This window comes from Python bivittatus, unplaced genomic scaffold, assembly GCF_059951505.1.
Source record: "Python bivittatus isolate LINGU-HERP-01145 unplaced genomic scaffold, Pbiv_v1 ctg000610_np1212, whole genome shotgun sequence".
NCBI lineage: Eukaryota > Metazoa > Chordata > Lepidosauria > Squamata > Pythonidae > Python > Python bivittatus.
The window spans coordinates 47,898,049-47,917,011 of NW_028277088.1; the positions used below are offsets into that span (position 1 = coordinate 47,898,049).

Consider the following 18,963-nt stretch of genomic DNA (forward strand, 5'->3'; position numbering starts at 1 on the left):
CATAATATATCATCACATAAGAAAAGACATATCATCCTACTGTTGAGCATAGCAATAATCTGCATACAGTGATAAAGTACGGATGGATTATAGGCTTTACTTAACTATAATTTGTTGTGGAAGGTTTGGGAAAGAAGATATTATTTGCACTAAGGTGGTGGCTGTATCACACCTTTGTGGACTGTACAAACTGACATTTATTCATCAAATGTAATACTAATTATTCTAAACTAACTCTGACTATGATCAAATTGTAGCCAAGTACAATCAGGACATTATGCTTTAGCAAAGAAAATGAGAAAATGGTTGTTTGATTATGATTTTGGTTGTGAGTCAGTTCTGATCCTAACTGATTCAGCAGGTAAGCACACGGGATTTGTATTTTTGTTTGTATTATTAGGTATTCTAGTCACAAGACTATTCATAGACTATGCATTATGTATATAGATAACAAGCCAGCAGCCCTGTTCAAGGTGACCCAGTCTCTCCTGGGTGTGTGGGTGGGGGGCTAGAGGAACATATGTAGGATTCCTGTGAAGAATATTCAAGGTATTTGTTGAATAAAGTCATTTGGATCCACTCTGAGTTAGACTCCAGTGGTTCAGGTCTTATGGACCTGAACAAGGCATAGTGTGGCTCAGTTACCTGGGAAGAATTCTAGCCTATCGGTCTTGATGAAGTGGATAGGGTTCCTGGGACTGCCAGTGGGGCCACCTTTGTATTAGATCTATGTCCCTCCTGGGTTTTCAAGGCCCCCAATGTATAGTCGGATCCAAGTGGTGGTGAATGTATTCTTGAAGGAAGGGGCAGTTCCACTTGCTCTAAAGAGGCCGTAGTTCATCCTCTCCTCAAAAAGCCTGGATGCTGGACAATTTTCATCCTGTCTCCAAACTTCCCTTTTCAGAGAAGGCTGTTGAAAAGGTGGTTGATTTGCAGCTTCAGAGGACCCTGGAAGAAATGGATTATCTGGACTGTTTTCAGTCAGGTTTCAGACCAGGATGTACTGAGATAGCATTGATTACATCTGTTGATGATACCTGGTGGGATCAAGATGCAGAGCTGTATCCATCCTGGCCCTCCTTGATGTATCATGGTATACTTGTGAATCAGCCTCAGGTTGTGGGAATGTGGGCCATGGTGTTGTGATGGTTCCCCTCCTTCCTCTGGGAATGTTTCCAGTCAGTGCTGGTAGGAAAGGAGAGATTTAGCCCTAGATATTTGCTCTGCAGGGTTCCTTGTGCTCTATACTGTCTCAGCTCCTATTTAACATCTATATGAAATCTCTGAATGATATCATATGTTGGCATGAGGTCAAGTAACTTAGTATGCTGATGATGCTGTTATATGTCTCTAGCCTGGATTACAAAGTGATGCCATCAAGATTCTTTACCAGTGACTGGAGGCTGTAGAGGACTGGATGGGGAAGAGCAAGCTTTAATTTAACTATAGCAAGGTTAAGCTGCTATGCATTTTAAGGCCCCAGGATCTGGGAACTTTCCACCTTTAGTTCTTGATGGAGTAGCACTCTCCCAGACAAACTTGTGTATCATTTGGGGATCCTCTTACCTTGGTCACTTCTTGTTTCAATTATTGCAACATGCTTTACATGGGGCTGCCTTTTAAGACTATCCAGAAGTTACAACTGGTCCAGAATGGGTCAGCCACGTAACACCACTACTTTGAGAGCTGCACTGCTTCCCAGTAGGCTTCCATGTGTAATTCAACGTGCTGGTTATCACTTATAAACTCTTTCATGTCAGAGGGCTGGGTTATTTACAGGACTGTCTATCCCCAATTATTTGTGCCCATTCTAGAAGATCCAACAGGGTTAGCATGTTATGCTCCACTCTATGAAACGTTGCATTTTGATGGGACCCAGGAGGCATGTCTACTCTGTTGCAGCCTCTGCCATGTGGAACAGCATGCCCCTAAGATACAGGGACATTGAGCCAGGATGTTAGATGAGCCTATTCTGTGATAGAATAAAGAAATGATTGTGGTTGACCGCAGGTGTATTCTTTTTGTTTTGATTTTTAATTTGTTTTAACACAATGTTACCTTCCCAGAGCCTAAAATTTGGTGATCATATAATTGATTAAAAGATATGGTAACATCAGTATTGGATGGATGGATCAAATTTTATTTGACTGAATTTCTGGACCTTTGAGATGGCTGGAAGTAATTTAACAGACAAAATTTTCCCTTTAAAGGAGATCCTGTTATTGATCATGAGACAGCTGGGAACTGGAGATCTGCAAGATCCCCATCCCTCGGATAGCATTACAGCTGGATAATAGACAAATAAATAAACAGGGTCAAAAAATCCAAGAGCATCTGAGCCTATACTAAAATGACCAGTTGTTTGGATGTATAAGCTAGACTTGAATCAACAATTGTATTCTTTGAAAATCCTTTTGATGGTGTTCCTGGATTCTATGGCCAGGTCTTTATTTTTATCCAAATTCAGTGTGTGTGTTCACTACATGTACACCCACATGCATGCATGTGTGTATGTACGCATGTGTGCACTAAGCTTTGTGATTGCTCTTTTGTTTTTTGTTTTTCTTTCCATTTAGCAAAATGAGAGAATTAATTCTAAAAGACACTCAAACTGCAAGCATTCCTAAATGAATGCCAGACTGTTTTTGAGCAATGGTGTGTATATATGTGTTTTTAAAAGAAAATATTACAATTTTTTTATTAGGCAATTCTATCATTGTTATAAATAAGTAATTGTACTGGGGAGAAGGGATAATCCTTATTTAATTAAATTCATCTATACTCCCAGGTTGGCAGCAAGCAGACATATGTGAGACTAATACCCCCAGCCTGCCTTGTATGCATGTGCAATTAAAAATTCACTCTACAGTAGCACTGGCAGTTTAGTCTTGCTTTTGGCATTTGCAAATTCTTTTATTTTGTGACTTTTTTTCCCACCATACACATATGCTGGAGCAGATGTTGCTTATTTGTTGTTTATTCAAATCTGTAAGCTCTGGCAGCAACCACCATTGTTCTGTAATGAAGCTTTGCTCAGTGTCCTGTATTAGAAGGACCCAGCAAATGTCTGACGGGCAGTTAGCTCCCAGCAGGAGGCTGTAGCTACTTTATTGGCAATTTATATTTGATAAAGCATTCATTTGAAGATCCTGGCTGGTGGGCAATGCAGCAAAGGGACTGAAGACGAGAGAGTGCAATGAAGATTGGGGCAATCTTCACCCATGCCCATGTTGAAAGTGCTTTGGGTTCAGGGTTTGGGAATCAAGATGATTTACACACAAATACATGCTTCCTATATTCAGTCAGCCTTTGTACAAAATGCATGAATATAAGCAAAATGGTCCTGGTGTTATTAGTCACGTCCATATAGCCTATGGCTGGAGTTTCATCAGCAAAAAACCTAATTGCAGTAGGAATGGAATCATTTCTCTCTCCAGTTCTCTGCTTTAGAATTCTCTTTCCTCCCCTCTTCCTCCAGTTCTGCTCAGGTCTTTTTCCAAGGCAGCATTGACCAAAAGAGGAATGGCTGATCCCTGAAGCGGCTCTGCCAGTACAACAGCATTCACTGGCTGCAAAGTCCCTTTTGCAGCCCAAGACACTATCAATCAGAGAAGTAACCACCTCCATCTGGCACAGGGTAGCATGGAAACTCACATTCACAGCATTTGTGATTCATCTTGTCCCAACAAGTGGTGCCAGGGAGCAAACCACACTTGAGTCTTTACAGCAGCTGGGCACATTCTACTTCCCCAGCTTGCTGAGTTGACACATTAGCTCCCCTGACTTACCGAGTGGCAATTCTTTTAATTATCACACCTTCACTCCTCTTCTTCTTCCTTTTTCTCCTCCACCCTGCCATCTCTTCACATACAGTTTGGCACCATGGGAATATCTGCAGAAGGCAATCGGCATTGTTCTTAATTGACTGTGTTCCAATAGCATGAATCCTGTTTATTTTCCACTGGTAAAGTACATATGGGAATGATTGCTGGATGGCGAAAAAGAGTGTCACAATGGTTTCCCTGCTTCTAGTGGCATCAGGACAGTTTCTGTTCGATTTCACAGATGGCCATTCCTTGCCAAATGCTAACGATTGAAGCAAAAGGTATTTTGTACTTAGCTTGTCATGTTTCTTCAAAACATGCCTCTTAGATTTTATGTGAAATCCTAGAGTGCCTCTGTTTACTGATAAATTAAAACATAACTGAATATGTTTAAAGCAATAATAATGGGTTTTAATGATGTTCAAGCACATTCCTATATTTGGATGGGAAAGCTATTGTTTTTTTAAAAAAATGACAGATGGTGTGTGCAGATGTGTGTGTGTGATATATAATTTATATCCAACATTTCCTCCCAGACCTCCATGTAGTGCACCTGGAGGATGGTTCCATAATATTCCTTCCAATTTTTATCCCTACAGCAACAACCCTTTGAGATAGATTGAGCAGAAAAATAATGGGTGACCTAAAGTCAATCAGTGAGATTCCTAGTTCTACTCACACTATACCAGCTCATGGCTCTATTACTATAAACTTCCTATTTATTTCAGGTAGGTAAGATAAGAGATGGAAATACATCATTTGGAGAAATTGGCTTTAGGGATACTGCTAATCTACACATCCCAGAGACCACAGCACAGCCAATAGTGGAAGACACTGGAAGCTGCAGCTTGAAAACAGCTGTAAGGTCATAATTTCCTCATCCATAGCTTAAACCTGTGTCTAATATTTATGAGAGAAAATGGAATCTTATTAAGTGTGAGTTATATTAAGTTAATAGATGTGATAGTGTTAGGCTGGACCTAACTAAAACATGATTAAGGGTTTCTTAAGTCATGTTTCCAAGAAAGAACTGGAAGTAATAGGAGGTGATATGCTATGGAGAAGTTACTGGGTAGAATGTGATTAACCCATTCACCAGCCAACCATTGTCTCCCAAGCTTGATAAATCAGTCAAGGTTCCTGATGGGTTTGCTGTATCTTGTGGAAAGCTTGCTGAAGGGAGGACAGTGTGGCAGCAAGGGACAAACAACAGAAGCTGTTAACCACAACCTTGTACTGGAAATTGTCCCCATGTCCCACTTTCCATGCCTTCAGTGGAATGGGAATTTTAAAGCCTAGCCATGAAGGTCAGACTTTGTCAGGTGAAAGGTACTGTAGATAATTTATATCTAGGTCTGTCCAGTGCCATTGGTTCCCAGACAAGAGGGCAATGAGAAGATGCAGCTGGGACAGTGAAGGGCTGCTCCTGGAGGGGAACTTGCACCATTAGCAAAGAGTGTTTCGTTTTGGTAGTGAGGAAGGAGAAATCAGCAGAATGGAGATGCACAACTGTAGTGGTCTGCATAGGCAAGGGCAGATGATTACAGAGGCTTATACAAGACACCTTTGGCCATTCTGCATAGTGAAATCCTATAACAGCATCACTCAATCTTTGTTGATAAGGATATGCCTCTCAATTGCTTCCTCTCAATGGTCATTTCATGCATGCTGCTCCTCCATGCTGGCCAGATAATGTTACTTTTTTCTCTGTTGTGCTCTTGTCCTTTCCAAATTGTCCTCAGTTCACAATGATAACCAGATGGTAGCAGACAGATAGAAAAGAATATATGAGGGAACTATGTCCTTGCTACTGAGTGTTATATAATAATTTGGCAGTAGTAATGTCTTGGGAATTGGCCAACATTAGACTGATGTAGAAAACTCATGCATCATATTCAAACAATTTAATGGGTGACTCTCTTAATGTCACCACAAACCTGTCATGGTGGTCCCTGGCTCTTACACCTTCCATGTGATATTTTGCTTCCATGATAGCGAAAAAGAAGCCTGTCATTTTGTCACTCAAAGAGTCTGATCTGTCAACTGTGCCCCCTCTCCTTGGCTCCAGAAAAACCCTGGCCACTCTGTGAAGTGATTGTAGTCTGATTGTTATGGTTGCTATGAGATAAGGGAAGAGATATGACAGTGATATGGGATTCTTGAAAGATCTGAAGTAGCTGAAGTGCTTTGAGTGAACCTTGAGCCACTCAAAGGCATCACTTTGGTCTTCAGCAAGACATTTAAGCATTTGCTTCCTTTAAGAGATAACCAAGTTTTGTTGTTATGGTTATTCAAGTCAGTTTTGACTCCTCCTGGTGACTACATGGACAGGTCCATGAAGTTTTTTTGGCAACATTTTCAAAAGAGGTTTGCCAATTCCATATTCCTAGTGCGGAGGGAGAGTGACTGGCTGAAAGTCATCAAGCTGGCTTTGTGCCTAAGGCAGCATTAGAACTCATATTATCCCAGTTTCTAGCCTGGTGCCTTAACCACTACACCAATCTGGTTGTCAATCAAATCTTTGCTTAGATGAAATCAAGATAAAAGAAACTTCTATGTCAAAAATCCATTACCTTCCTGAATTAAAAACGTAAGTCCTGCTAGATGAGAGTCAAATTCCTTCTACTCCAAAACTGTTTTCTACATTTGGTGGGAAACATATAGGCAGAGCATACAAAGCACAATGATGTAAGCCCTCTAGGATTCTGTGGTTCATATCAGACTATCATGATTAATAGCTATGGATGGGCTCATTCTCTGTAGATTTGGCTAATCCCTTTTTAAATCCATCTACACTAGTGGCTTTTACCACAACTAGTGGCAGTTAGTTCTGTAAATTAATGATGCATTTGGTGAAATATTTTTTTCTTTCATCAGTCCTAAATCTCATGCTAATAAGTTCATTGGCTCATTTCAGTGAATAAACAGACAGCACTATCTGCCCTGTTCTACCTTACTTCTTGTAAATTTGGCTGTTCTTCAAAGGGCGTCAAAGGAGATGTGACGTATGAGAGCGTTCTTTCTCTTCAATTCATGTTTCATTGTCTTCTTGAGGGTGGTTCTAAACTCAGGTCTAAGGGACAAAGCTGTATCTGCAAGAATTACCAAATTAGCACCAAATCAGAAAATTGGTCCATCTACACTATAAAACAGGAATACGTGCATGCACGCGTGCACACACACACACACACACACACACACACACATGCAATCCTTGGAACTTCTAAAACTTCTAAATTTAGCAGCAAACTGCCAAACAATGACAATGTAATCTTCCATCAGTGGAAAACCAAAGGAATTAGATGTGCTAAATAAAAAGAAACAGATTGACATCTTATGTCTTCTTTCAATGATGTCATTGTTCCTATGGTCCATTCTTCCCTCATCAGCTGAAGTAATCATTTTAAAACATGAGGGCCTCAACCACCAAAAAGCTATCCAGCTAGTTATAGACGAGAGTTCTGTATTGTTTAAATGATAGGAAGCTACCCTCTGGGGCTTGGGAAAACAACTTCCAGGCAAGAAAGCTGGCAAAGGTAGCATGTGAACTGACTTTGTTTCCCACTGTATATAAATCAATATTAGAACAAGCTTTGTTGCCTGATGATCTCTGTGCCAGAAGCCAAATATCTTTCCTTGGTATTTTTAATGTATACAATGTTCTATCCTATATTAGGTTTGCCCATGTTTTCTGCCAATGATATTAGACAGTTTAGTGTTGTTGTTTTTTTCCTTTCAGATGTTGAATTTCCAAAGAGTCAGTTCTTCCAGTACCACTTTCTTCCAGCAACTGCCAAGGGAAGAAAAATCTACAGACCAGCCTTTCCCAAACTAATTGTGCTGCTTGGGGATAAGGGACTTTAAAGTTCCACACATCTGGAGGGTGTTAGGCTGGGGAAGGCTGGTCTGCAGTATCATCTCTGCTTCTCATGCACACAGATTTGTGTCTCATTTTTATTAGAACTCAACACGGATGTCAGTTGTCTTTTTTACTGTTTGGCAGGGATTAGAGACTGGACTAAAGCCAGGTAATAAGATGAAGATAATATGAACATCTGGGAAGGAAGGACATTCTGAGAACCTGGCAAAGATGTATCATTCCTTAGGGAAGAAAAGGGGTCAAAGGCCATTGTTAAGGTGAATTAGCATCTTGTGATGCTTTTATTAATCTCATTTTATTCTGAGATTGGCAATTATTTTTATGTGACTCAAAGATGGGCTTATTATTCTCATTTCTGATAAAATTCAGACTGTATGGGAGTCATTGATAGTTGACTTTTTAAAAAAAGACACTGTTTTTATCCATAGTGCTATACTCTTCTAACATTGATGATGTGCTATTTTGATTCCAATATGTGTGGAGAGAGGGAGGAGGCTTACTGTTAATAACGCTCTAAGGCAAAGGCTCTAGGAAGAATGGTATTTAGAGAGCTTTTATTTAAACAATTGGTTACATCAGGGCCAACAGTCTACCAATCCTCCAAGAAAAGCTTGATATCAAATAACCCATGATATTGTGAAATGTTAAGAGATTTCAGTGATCATGTGCAAGGTTACACATAGGTTTTGTGAACTTGTGCATGAAATTTTGTGCAAAGCATTGGTAATCTCATCTGGTCAAATTGCTGAAATTTTGTGGGATTTAGGAAACGTGCAAGAATATCAAGTTGGACTTCAAAGAAGCAAGATAGGAAGAGTATTGATGCTTCTGAACTTTGGTGTTGGAGAAGACTCCTGAGAATGCCATGGACAGCCAAGGAAACAGGCAAATGGATCATTGAACAAATCAACCCAGAGTTCTCACTTGAGGCACAAATGACCAGGCTCAATTTTTCGTACTTTGGACACATTATGCAAAGACCTAGCTCTCTGGAGAAGGCTCTAATGCTGGAAAAAGTGGAAGGAAGAAGAGGATGACCAGCAGTAAGGTGGATGGAGTCAGTTATAATGGCAATGGTGCTCTATTGGAAGACCTCAAAGACCATGTTAGGAACAGATCATAATGGAAAAAAATCTATTTATGTGGTTGCTAAGAGTCAACACTGATTTGATGACACATAATCAATCAATCAATCAGATGTGAAGTAGAATGGAGCCCTGCTATGAGGGAATATGGAGATTTAAAATTTTGCCCCCTGTTTATTCTAAATAGTGGACACATCCCTCCTATTTGCATTGGGAAAACATTTTAGAGTGAGTGAAATCTCCTCCCCTCCCCCAAACAGCTCAGGAAGCATATTCCAGATTGGATTCCCAGTAGTAATCCAAGGGTTAAACTTCTCAGTGACTCTACCCCAGAGTCATAGTGTAAAGACCTCCCATCTGTACTTTTCTTTTAAAAAGCAATTAAATTGCAAATTCTGTGAATGGCATATCATTCTGTGTTGATGGTTTGTGTTGGTTTACTGAACTTTAGTGTATGTTTACAGTCTGTGCATGTTTTTATATCTTGTACATGCTGGACTTCTGGGTACATTTAGAACTTCAGAAAAATTGTGTTATGTTTGGGTTGTTTAATGAACTTTGATGTGTTGTATGTCGTTGATGTTTAGCTTCAAGATGCATTTCAAAAAACGTTTTGCTGGTTTGTATTATCAGAGTTGTTCCATGAAACGGGAGTCTTCCTTATGCTGCACCAGTTAGTGTTTTCAGAGTTGCTGGGCAGGCAGTGGTGATAATCCTGTAGGCTGCCAGCATACAAAAAGAGTCAACTGACTTGGACTGTAAATGTGTCATAACAACGGGACCAGTGAGAGCAATGTCTTGAGCTTCACCTATTGTACAGTATGTGTTTACTTAAGACTTAGACCCTCTAAATGCATAGGCTTCAGTCTACAGTGTGAGCCTTTGTATATATACTAATAAGTAAGCTCCTATTGTTACTTTTACAACCAACTCAAACAGCAACATTGCAGAACAATGACCAGCGCTCCAGGAGCCTCCAGAATCTCCAGAAACTCACCTTTTTTTGTTCCTGTATTGTATGTTCTGTATTTGATATTTGTCTCTTTCTGCCACCTGCTGGCCATTAGTTTGAAGTACTCCACTTACTGTGATCAGATGTGCGTGAAAGACTATAGATACCGTAGCTTTTATACAGCGTTATGATGTGATGCTGTTGCTGTGCTCATGAAAGTTTTGAGCTGCTACTTCTCTAAATCTTTCTCTTCTGTTCTGAGTTGGTGCTGAATAATTGGGTGGGATTGTTTTATATTTAGGATACTGATTTTCTTTATGAGACAGAATTCCCTCCACGACCTGAACATAAGTAGACCTTTGTGCAACAGAAGCTTCTGCACAATGCCACAGGTTTGGTGACTAGGTAGTGATGGAGTATACTTTTCCAAATTAAATACTCTTTCCAGGCTCCACAGGATTTTACTCCTAGGTAAATGTGTTTGGGATCACAGCACTGGACTTAATGTATGCTTTATCTTTGGGGTTAATCCCCATTGTTTATAGATTAAATTCTTGCATTTACTTTACTGTGCATAAGCTTTATGAAGATTAATATGCTTTTATGATCCTTGGTTTTATATTTTTTCCCTTTAATGCATGGCAGTCATATCATTGTGGTTATGTTTATTTTGTGGCCTTTGGCCATCTGAATTAATAAGAAACCAAATCGACAAGATAAAGCAGAGAGAGAAATAAAAACCATAACAATATTAGAATGTAACTTATAATATATCAAATAAAATGTAACAATGTAAGTAGACCAATGCGATACATATGCCTAATTCAGCTTGCCTCAAGATGGCTCCTCCAGGTATACTGTACAACACCTTCAATTACTTTCTCAATATAGCCAAAATGATGTGGGAGAACCTTGAATGAGTACAGTCCTACCCTCTTGACCCTGTGCATTATTTATAAAATCCTATTATCCCTCTCCTTTGGTTTCGTCAAGAGGATCCCATAAGGTTTTAGGGACAGACTCTTAACAAATATATTTTCACTGGTAGTTAGCAGTAAGGAGATTTCTAAGAAACATACTTTGACTTTAGGAGTGAAAAGAAAAGAAAAAAAGACCCCATCTAACATTTTTAGCTGTTATCATGAGCACTGCATGCTGAAACACCCAAAATAAAAAGTCTTATTTTCTTCATCTCAATTATTCCACTCACTTTAATTTTTCTAACAATAGATGCAATAGCAACAAGAGCAAACAGCTGCCAGTCAGACAGCAGTGGATTTCTGGAAGATCCTTTGGAGCCCCTACCACTGCAGGTAACTGGGGAATCAGAAGCTGAAATCAATTAAAAACTACACTCAGTGCTTGGGAGATGCCATTCTGCTGATTTCTAAGTGACCCTGCTGTTTTCAGAATATATTAATTCTGAAGTGTCTTTACTAAAATACATTTCTGAATTGAGCATTTTCTTTTCACAACAGAATAGTGGGAATAGTTATCCTTGCTATTTTGCAAACCCAAATTTCAAATATACAGTAACTAGACCGTATTCATCTACCCTGGTCCTTTATTATAGCTATTTTTACTCAGCACCAATTTCTCTCATTATTTGCGACATGCAGTATACTCAGATTCTAGAAGCCTTGCTGTATTTCCTCAAGGTTCTTCACTAGGCAGCTGCTCCGGTTTTTCCTGAGTGACTTTGATTCTGGCTGCCTTAGTGCATCTGTGAAGTGCGGTGCTGCAAGGTTCGGGAGAGCTGGGTCCCACAAAGTCATGGATGCTCCCCTTTGCAGTTTCTTCCACTCCCCACCCCTCCCAGTCATTCTTTCTCTCGTTCCTCTTTCTCTCTTCTCCCCTACTGAGAGTGGCACTTTAATCTCTTTTTCATATTTAAAGTTATGCAGAACAAAGCTGCAGAAACTCTGGGAATCTCTATAGCAAGAAAGAACTGCAGGGCCAAGTAAGACTTTTAAGGACTTTCTAATAAAAAAACTGAGTGGAACTGAGTTTTAGAGGTCCTTTGGCTTGGGGTCCTCTACTTGTGGAACTAGTGTACCTGGAACTACAGCTAGAACTACAGCTCTGTCTGGAACTACAATTATAGCAGACTGCACATCACTTAGTGTCCTATGTGTAGTCTTATGTACAATCTTGTTCATACTGGTCTGTTAGTATTGTGTCCTTATGTTTATATGCTGAAATAATATCAATCATATTCCATTAAGTTAAAAAGGCATGGGGGTGGGCGGGTAGAGAAATGCTAAGTATGACAATATATTTCTTAGTTTATTATTCTTTTAATCTGCCCAATAACTGAAGTTCTCTGAGCAGATTACAGAGTTATTAAAAACTTAATAAATTACTAAAATCATTTTTAAATATCCAGAACAATAAAATGCCATTAATGACTAGCACATGAATTATGGAAAACATATAAACTCCAGTATAGTGGGCAGTTAAGATATAACTGACTACAAAACTTTAAACATGCTAAATCCAATAAGCTGGAGCCATGCTAATAGTACAATTCTATATGTGTCTTCTCAAATTTTAAGCTCCACTGAGACTAGTGGCATATAATCTCAAGGGAATGGAAATAAGGTTGCAGCCTAAACTAGTTCAGTTTTTTTTTTTTTCATTCAAATAACATTGATTTTGCTTAATGTGAATATTTAAGACTCTTTGATTTTTGTTTCAGGGTTTACCTCCGCCGATAACCAAGAGATTCAGCTGCCATTCCCATGACTATCAAGAATTTTCACAACACAGGGAAGAATGTTTGCTTATGACTCAGGATCACCAGTCCCATATAGAAGGGGCTGTTTCTAACATATCAATAATAGATGATAACACTGTTTCATTACTGCCTAGCCTGAGTGAAGAAAACAGTTTACAGGGAGAGGAAATCTTTTATTCCATAAATGAAGAAGATATTTCATATGACACTTACAGTGGTCAGTCTGAAAATATTGTCAGGAAAGCAGTAAATGTGATGGATGAGAATGAAATGCATGGTAGAAGAGGACGACAAGAGAAAGAAGACTGTATTTCAGCTCCAGAAAGGAATAAATTTTCTTCTTTCAGTAAAAAGCACCTAACTATAGGTTCTTTTTCCACAGAGGAAAATTCCATGTCACCACTAATTAGATTTAGTGGTGGCCAAAACTGTCAGGGTAGAAAAGAATGTGAAAAACTTTTAGGAGGAGGAGAAGGAGGAGGAGGAGGAGGAGGAGGAGGAGGAGGAGGAGGAGAAGGAGGAGGAGGAGGAGGAGGAGGACTTGTATGTAGAAGAGATGTTTTAGAAGATACAGCAGAGTGTGTAGAAGGAAAATTGTATGAAATGAAGCCTTATGAACAGTTGGACTTTCCCACTTCAGTAACAAATGTCACAAGTGAGTGTCAAGATGCTAATTTCAAGGATACATTAAGGCATGTGGATATTATAGCCTCCAAATATGAGTATGACAGCAGGGCTGCATCCCCACAGGTCAATGCTATTTCAGATAGTTGCACTCTTCAAGACTCCAGCCTTTCCCCTTCCTATTTTAAAAATAGACAACTTGGTCCTTTGGATCTATTACCACCAAGTACAGAATTAAACAAAGATGGGTATGTTCCTGACTCTGAAATAAATGCAAACTCTTTTAAATCTGTTACAGTCCAGATGCCTTCAAAACTGATATCAAATATGCAAAGCATATCACTGGGTGAAACTGCCATCAAAAATCCATCTATGGCTTTCTCATCCAAGATGTCCCAGTGCCCTAGGAATGAGTCTCTGGTTTCATCAGTTCTCCTTGAATCAAAGGAGACAAAAGAAGCTTCTGCTCAAACCAGTAAGAGGCAAGCAAAGAAAGAAACTCTTCCCCTGTTTCACTGCTTCCCTTCTTTTCATGGGCATGGTCGCCTTGTGAAGTCTGCTTCTTTAGATACAGGACTTTATAGGGAATACAGAGCTTACTGCCACGAACCTTTGAATACTTGGTGTGCCCAGCCAATGGCTCACTGTTGCTCTTTGAACTCCCATCACTGTTGCTTTATGAGGTCTTTCCCCTTAGCTCCACCATGCAAATATTCCATGATGTGCTGGTCTTCTCCCAGCACTATAGAGCTAAAGCTTCAGAAGACTCTCAGACTACTGCAGGACTCAGCAGTGAGAAATATTTCTTCTGTGAGTATTGCTAAATGAAATGTAATAGTTAATATTTTGTCAGTCTGATGAGTTAAGACTATGTTCTGCTAGCAATCAGGTTAGATGTCTGAAATAACAATGAACTCCAGATTATTTAAGAACACCAACCAGAATGGTAGAAGGACTGAAAGCTGTATGAGAAATGGTTGGAAAAAATGTGCTGTATGTTTAGCTATAGGAAATAAGATTGAGAAGACCTGATAGCTGTCTCCAGCTATCTAAACATTTTTATGCATAACATGAATCAGAACTACATTCTATGGCCCTGGAGAGCAGAACTAATTTCACTGGGTGGAAATTATAGGGAAAGAGATATCAGGTAAACATTAGGAAAAACATCAAGAGCTGCTCGACATTGGAGTAGAGTGCTAGGGGAGTGCTGGACTTTTTTTTTTTACCGTAGGTATTAAAGCAAAGGCTTGACAGCCATCAGATGGAAATATTGCAGATCTTGCCCTGACCAGGGCATTGAACTTAATGAACTCTAAAGTTCCTTCATCCAATTCTGCAATTCTATAGGAGCATGTCTCCACCAGTCCAGTGCTACTGTCTGGTCTAAATGGCAACAACTCTAGAGGGTCTCAGGTAGAGTTGTTGCCATTCATTCTTTCATCACCTGCTACCAAACCCTTTTAGTTGGAGGCTTCCAATTTGGCTTCCCCTGCCCTTTTTCACACGTGGGGAAGCTTTCTTGTTCAGCAAACTTAATTACAGTTATCTCTTGTCACCTTATTCAGGCAGTGATTTCACACAGACTAAATGGAATGCAGAGAGGGAATGAAGAACTTTTCCACGTTCCCTTTATGAACCTCTGCATAGAATCTTCAGATCTACAACGTCTATATGAATATTTTTATTGTTTTTGTATGATTGGAAATTCTGCTTTTTTCAGGATTACAAATTGTGTGAGCTATCCATACACAGTTGATTGAAGTTGGACATGCATTAGATTCTGGTTAAAGGTTTGGTTGATCACACAGAGGTTGGTTGTGGAGTCAGTGGGTGTGATCCTACCTCTTTTTCTATGTGTTCAATGAATATAGAGTAGTTACCTGGTTAAACCAGTATACCGTTTGCAATTTAAAGTATGTGTCCACCTAAAATATGTTTTGTTTCTAGAGAAAGGAGGTAAATTCAGATGGTGTGTTTACAGTGTTCAGCCCCTGTGCAATCATGGTACAAGGAGGGCCTAAAATTTAGGTCACCGCTGATACCTGAAAACCAAATTGTAATTGGGAAGTCCATTGTAAACACTGTTGTTATCTAGGGGGGAGAAATGGATTTCTCAATACTATTTGTAATACATTTTTTTTTTAGGTTGTAACTTTTGGGGATTGACTGATATGTCTGTAAGATGGCATTGTAGGAGGAGAGCCATCAGAAGTCTGGTAGCACCTTTTCCAAGGAACAGATTTTATTAAAAGGCATTAAGCTTTTGTCACAGATGCTACCAGACTCCTGCTTTTTTGCCACAAGATGGCAGTGTTTCATAAACCACTCACAACTGACTAAGTTGTGCTTTTAAGTATATGATCCTAGCATCTTTTCCCATCTTTTGACATTTGTGGAAAGCAGAATCATTTTTCCCACTTTTTACTCAGTAAACGTAGAAGGCAATACTTAATGACACTGCATTGCATCAAGATTAATACTGTGAGTAAATAGAACAAACAATTCAGATGAAATATTATGGTTTTCTCTTTTTTCCTACTTCCAAATGTTTAGTTGCTATGACTTAAAAAAACCCTAAAAATAGGATGTTGTATATATGTGTCTCTTGTTTAGAAATATAAGCATATGACTTCAAGGTATAATATCCCGAATAACCTATAATATCCTAATATCCTGAATATAATAGGGAGGTAATAAAAAAGAAAGTCCTCTTTTGGCTCACAGTAAAGCTGGAAATGGGGAATGGCAATAAAATAAAACAAATATTAGCAACCAGAGTGAGTCTCTCTTTTTAGGATTGCATGATTATTTGGGTTTCCATAAATGGGTAGAGAATAGAGGTTCCCACTAATTCAGAGATGTTACAGAGCTACTATTCCCTCACCATTGGCCATGCTAGTTGGATTGCTGTTTTAATTCAGTGATACATGGATAGTCATAGGTTCCCCACATCCTTGCATTTTTCCTGGAAGGTCTTCAAGTTGATTCTGCCCAAAACTATAGAACCTCTTGTAGTAACTGCTCAACAGATGAGCATGCCTACCATATAACTGTTATACTGTAAATACATAGTAAATTGTTGTCTGTTCTTGGTATTGTATTTAGTGTACAGTCCATGAAATTGAAGTTATGAAAAACTCATGCTGGAAGTTTCAAGAAAGGCTGGATGAAATTGAGCAGCACCTAGCAGAACAAGAGGCTTTCTTTCCCAATGTTCTGTTGAAAGAAGGACGGTAATGACATCCCATGTACACATAGTTATCATTCCATTGCACAGTACACACTTGTTGGGCTTATAGTTGCCCAACAAATGTGTTTGCTCTCTGCCCTGTAAAGTATAGTAAAAGACGTCTTTAAAATAATGTATAAATATCTGCATTCAGAACAGAGTGATCTCGAAGCAAAAATCATTATGGTATCAATAGCAAGTAGAGCCAGTTGTACCCTCTTTCCCATTTGATCTGCCACTACTGCATCTCTCCAACCATTTGACCAGGGTGGGGAGATTCAATATTCAATATTTAGCCTTAAAAGACTAGAAAAGTGTGTTAGTTTTTCATTTTATAAAATCTAAACAGTTAATGTTAGCTAAGAATAACCATCTGTTACAGTTATATGTTGTAATTCTAACTGAACCCTGTGGACAAATGGGCATGATTCCATACTGCTCCCAAATACGGGAAATTAAGTGGATCAAGCCATTGATTTAAGAAGTTGTATGATTCCTTGACCAAAAGCTTTTACCTTTGCATTGTGATTATATTAAGGGAGCTGTGCTTTGTTGAGGATTGTGTTGCCATCTTCTGTCTTGTCTCTATGTCATGTTCCACAGAGAGGAAAGGCAACGGATGCAGACCTTGCGACAGGCTGTTCATCAAGAGGTGGCTAAATTGAAATGCCAGTTACAGGACCCGGCTTGCCAGGCCATGGAGAGAATTCTAATGGTAGGTTATATGAGCAGATTGCCTTTGATTCAAGGTGTCATGTTTTCCATGAGACTATCTTTCAATAACCTTGGGAACACTCTGCTCCCAGAGCTAGAGTACTATAGGGCATTCCGGAGCAGTGTGTTTCTGCACTGACTTGCTGTAGCCTCTCAAACAGAACTCACAGATGTGTACTAAATGATCTGTGAACAATTGAGCTGAGCCATCCTTCAGCTTATTTGGCCAAGCTCAGTAAGCTGAAGGAAAAGCAGCATATCTCTCAGGCAGCATTTCCTCAAGTTCTCTCCAAGTCTGTATGGACTCTGGGGAGGGTTGAGAGCCAGAACAGGTAAGACTTTTGCTCATTTCCTAGGGTAGGAGAGGTTTTAGAGAGCATTCACCTTGTATAGTTCTTTGGAGAATTCAAAAATGGGCTTTGGGGCTTTTGAGTACTTCTCTCTGAACAGCAGTGTCCATTACTCTGAGAAAACATTGGGAAAATATCCATACCATTTCTTTAACTCCTTGATAAAAAGTTCTTCTTCAACTATACATATGTTCCTGTACAACAACTGAAAATTGTGAAATTCAACTTAGCTTTTTAAGGTCATCGTCAAAGAAAAAGCCAAAAAGCTGTATGTATTTGTAAACATTTACAAATGATGGGAATTATTTCTAATTTTAGCAAGGAAATGGTGTCTTGAGTAGACACTTATATTACAAAGTTACATTTTGCTGTATCCCATATTCTATTTCATTTTAAAATTCTGTTTTCATTAGCTCTGGCCTGCAAAAAAACAGCACCTGCACATGCAGCCTGTAGTATATCCACCATTATTTACTGGCCACATATAATTTTATAGAACTATAGTGTCTTCCATTGCAAAATATAAAAGGAGGCACACTATGCAAATTTTAAAGAATTATCTACATAGCTAACTACAGCAGTTCGATAGAAATTACCTCAGCTCCATTTCTGAACCTTACAACATTGTAATATGCATGAATTGAATGTACATAAATAAAACAAAATAGCCAAATATTCCATATATTTGAAGATAAGGCTCCCCAACATTTATATGGTGGCAATGGCTCCACACTGAATTTGCCAGTTCATTCCATTCACTTGGAAATGAGACCTGTGGAGTAATTTCTCATTTTCAAACAGAAGGGGATTTTATTGTGAAAGACAAACCAACGCCCTGAGCAAGTTGTGTGGAGTGGCTACTTATGAATTCCTATCAAATTTGGGCTGCAAACATCTGGACTACAACTAGATGGCAATCTCTCTCTCTCTCTCTCTCTTGCAGCAATTGGATCAACTATTAATTGCACAGTCTACTCTATGCTCAGAACTTGGAATTTCTGATTCATGGGAAGAAAGTGAAGATAAGACTGGACACCCCTTTCCTGCTTTCTTTACCAGGGCTGGGTGTGTGAAGGACATCCGACACAGGCCCCCAGCCAGGAGTGCAACAATTCCATCAAGTCCTTCAGCTACTTTAGCCAGGCAGAATGAATTGCATGCCTCAGCTTTAGCAACTGCCAAGACCAGCTTGACATCAGTCCCCATGGAGCTTCACAAGAATAAAAAAGAAATTAAAGGTCCCTCTCAGCCCAAAATAGACTTCAAAGCCATTATACAGAATGTAAGGATTGCTTTTCAGTGCCTCTGGTTCCTAGAGTGGAGATGAATGGAGCTTTTCTTCTCAAGCTTTCTGTTCTTTGGATATGCATCAGGGGTAGAGGGGAGGAACTTATTGTTAAGAAAGTGAGTGCTTAGATAGTCTGCATTTATGCAATGGAGGTGGTCAGCTACAGCATTTTGCACACTATTTATACAATTAATGTTTTTACATCCCCCCCCAAAAAACACTATAAAATGAAAGTGTGATTGTAAGGAAGAAGTAGCAATTGTGTTGCAGTGTAAAC

At 39.2% G+C, this 18,963-nt stretch overlaps 1 protein-coding gene across 1 annotated transcript in view; it reads left to right on the forward strand.

Annotated features, from left to right (window-relative positions):
- The window catches only part of ITPRID1 (ITPR interacting domain containing 1), a 35,741-nt gene that overhangs the window by 14,853 nt on the left and 1,925 nt on the right, over positions 1-18,963 (forward strand). Inside the window, exons 9-14 of the mRNA XM_088150573.1 lie at positions 10,972-11,054; positions 12,440-12,926; positions 13,119-13,912; positions 16,211-16,338; positions 16,938-17,049; positions 18,342-18,680. Coding sequence (XP_088006699.1) covers positions 10,972-11,054; positions 12,440-12,926; positions 13,119-13,912; positions 16,211-16,338; positions 16,938-17,049; positions 18,342-18,680 — 1,943 coding nt within the window. The remainder of the gene's footprint in view (positions 1-10,971; positions 11,055-12,439; positions 12,927-13,118; positions 13,913-16,210; positions 16,339-16,937; positions 17,050-18,341; positions 18,681-18,963) is intronic.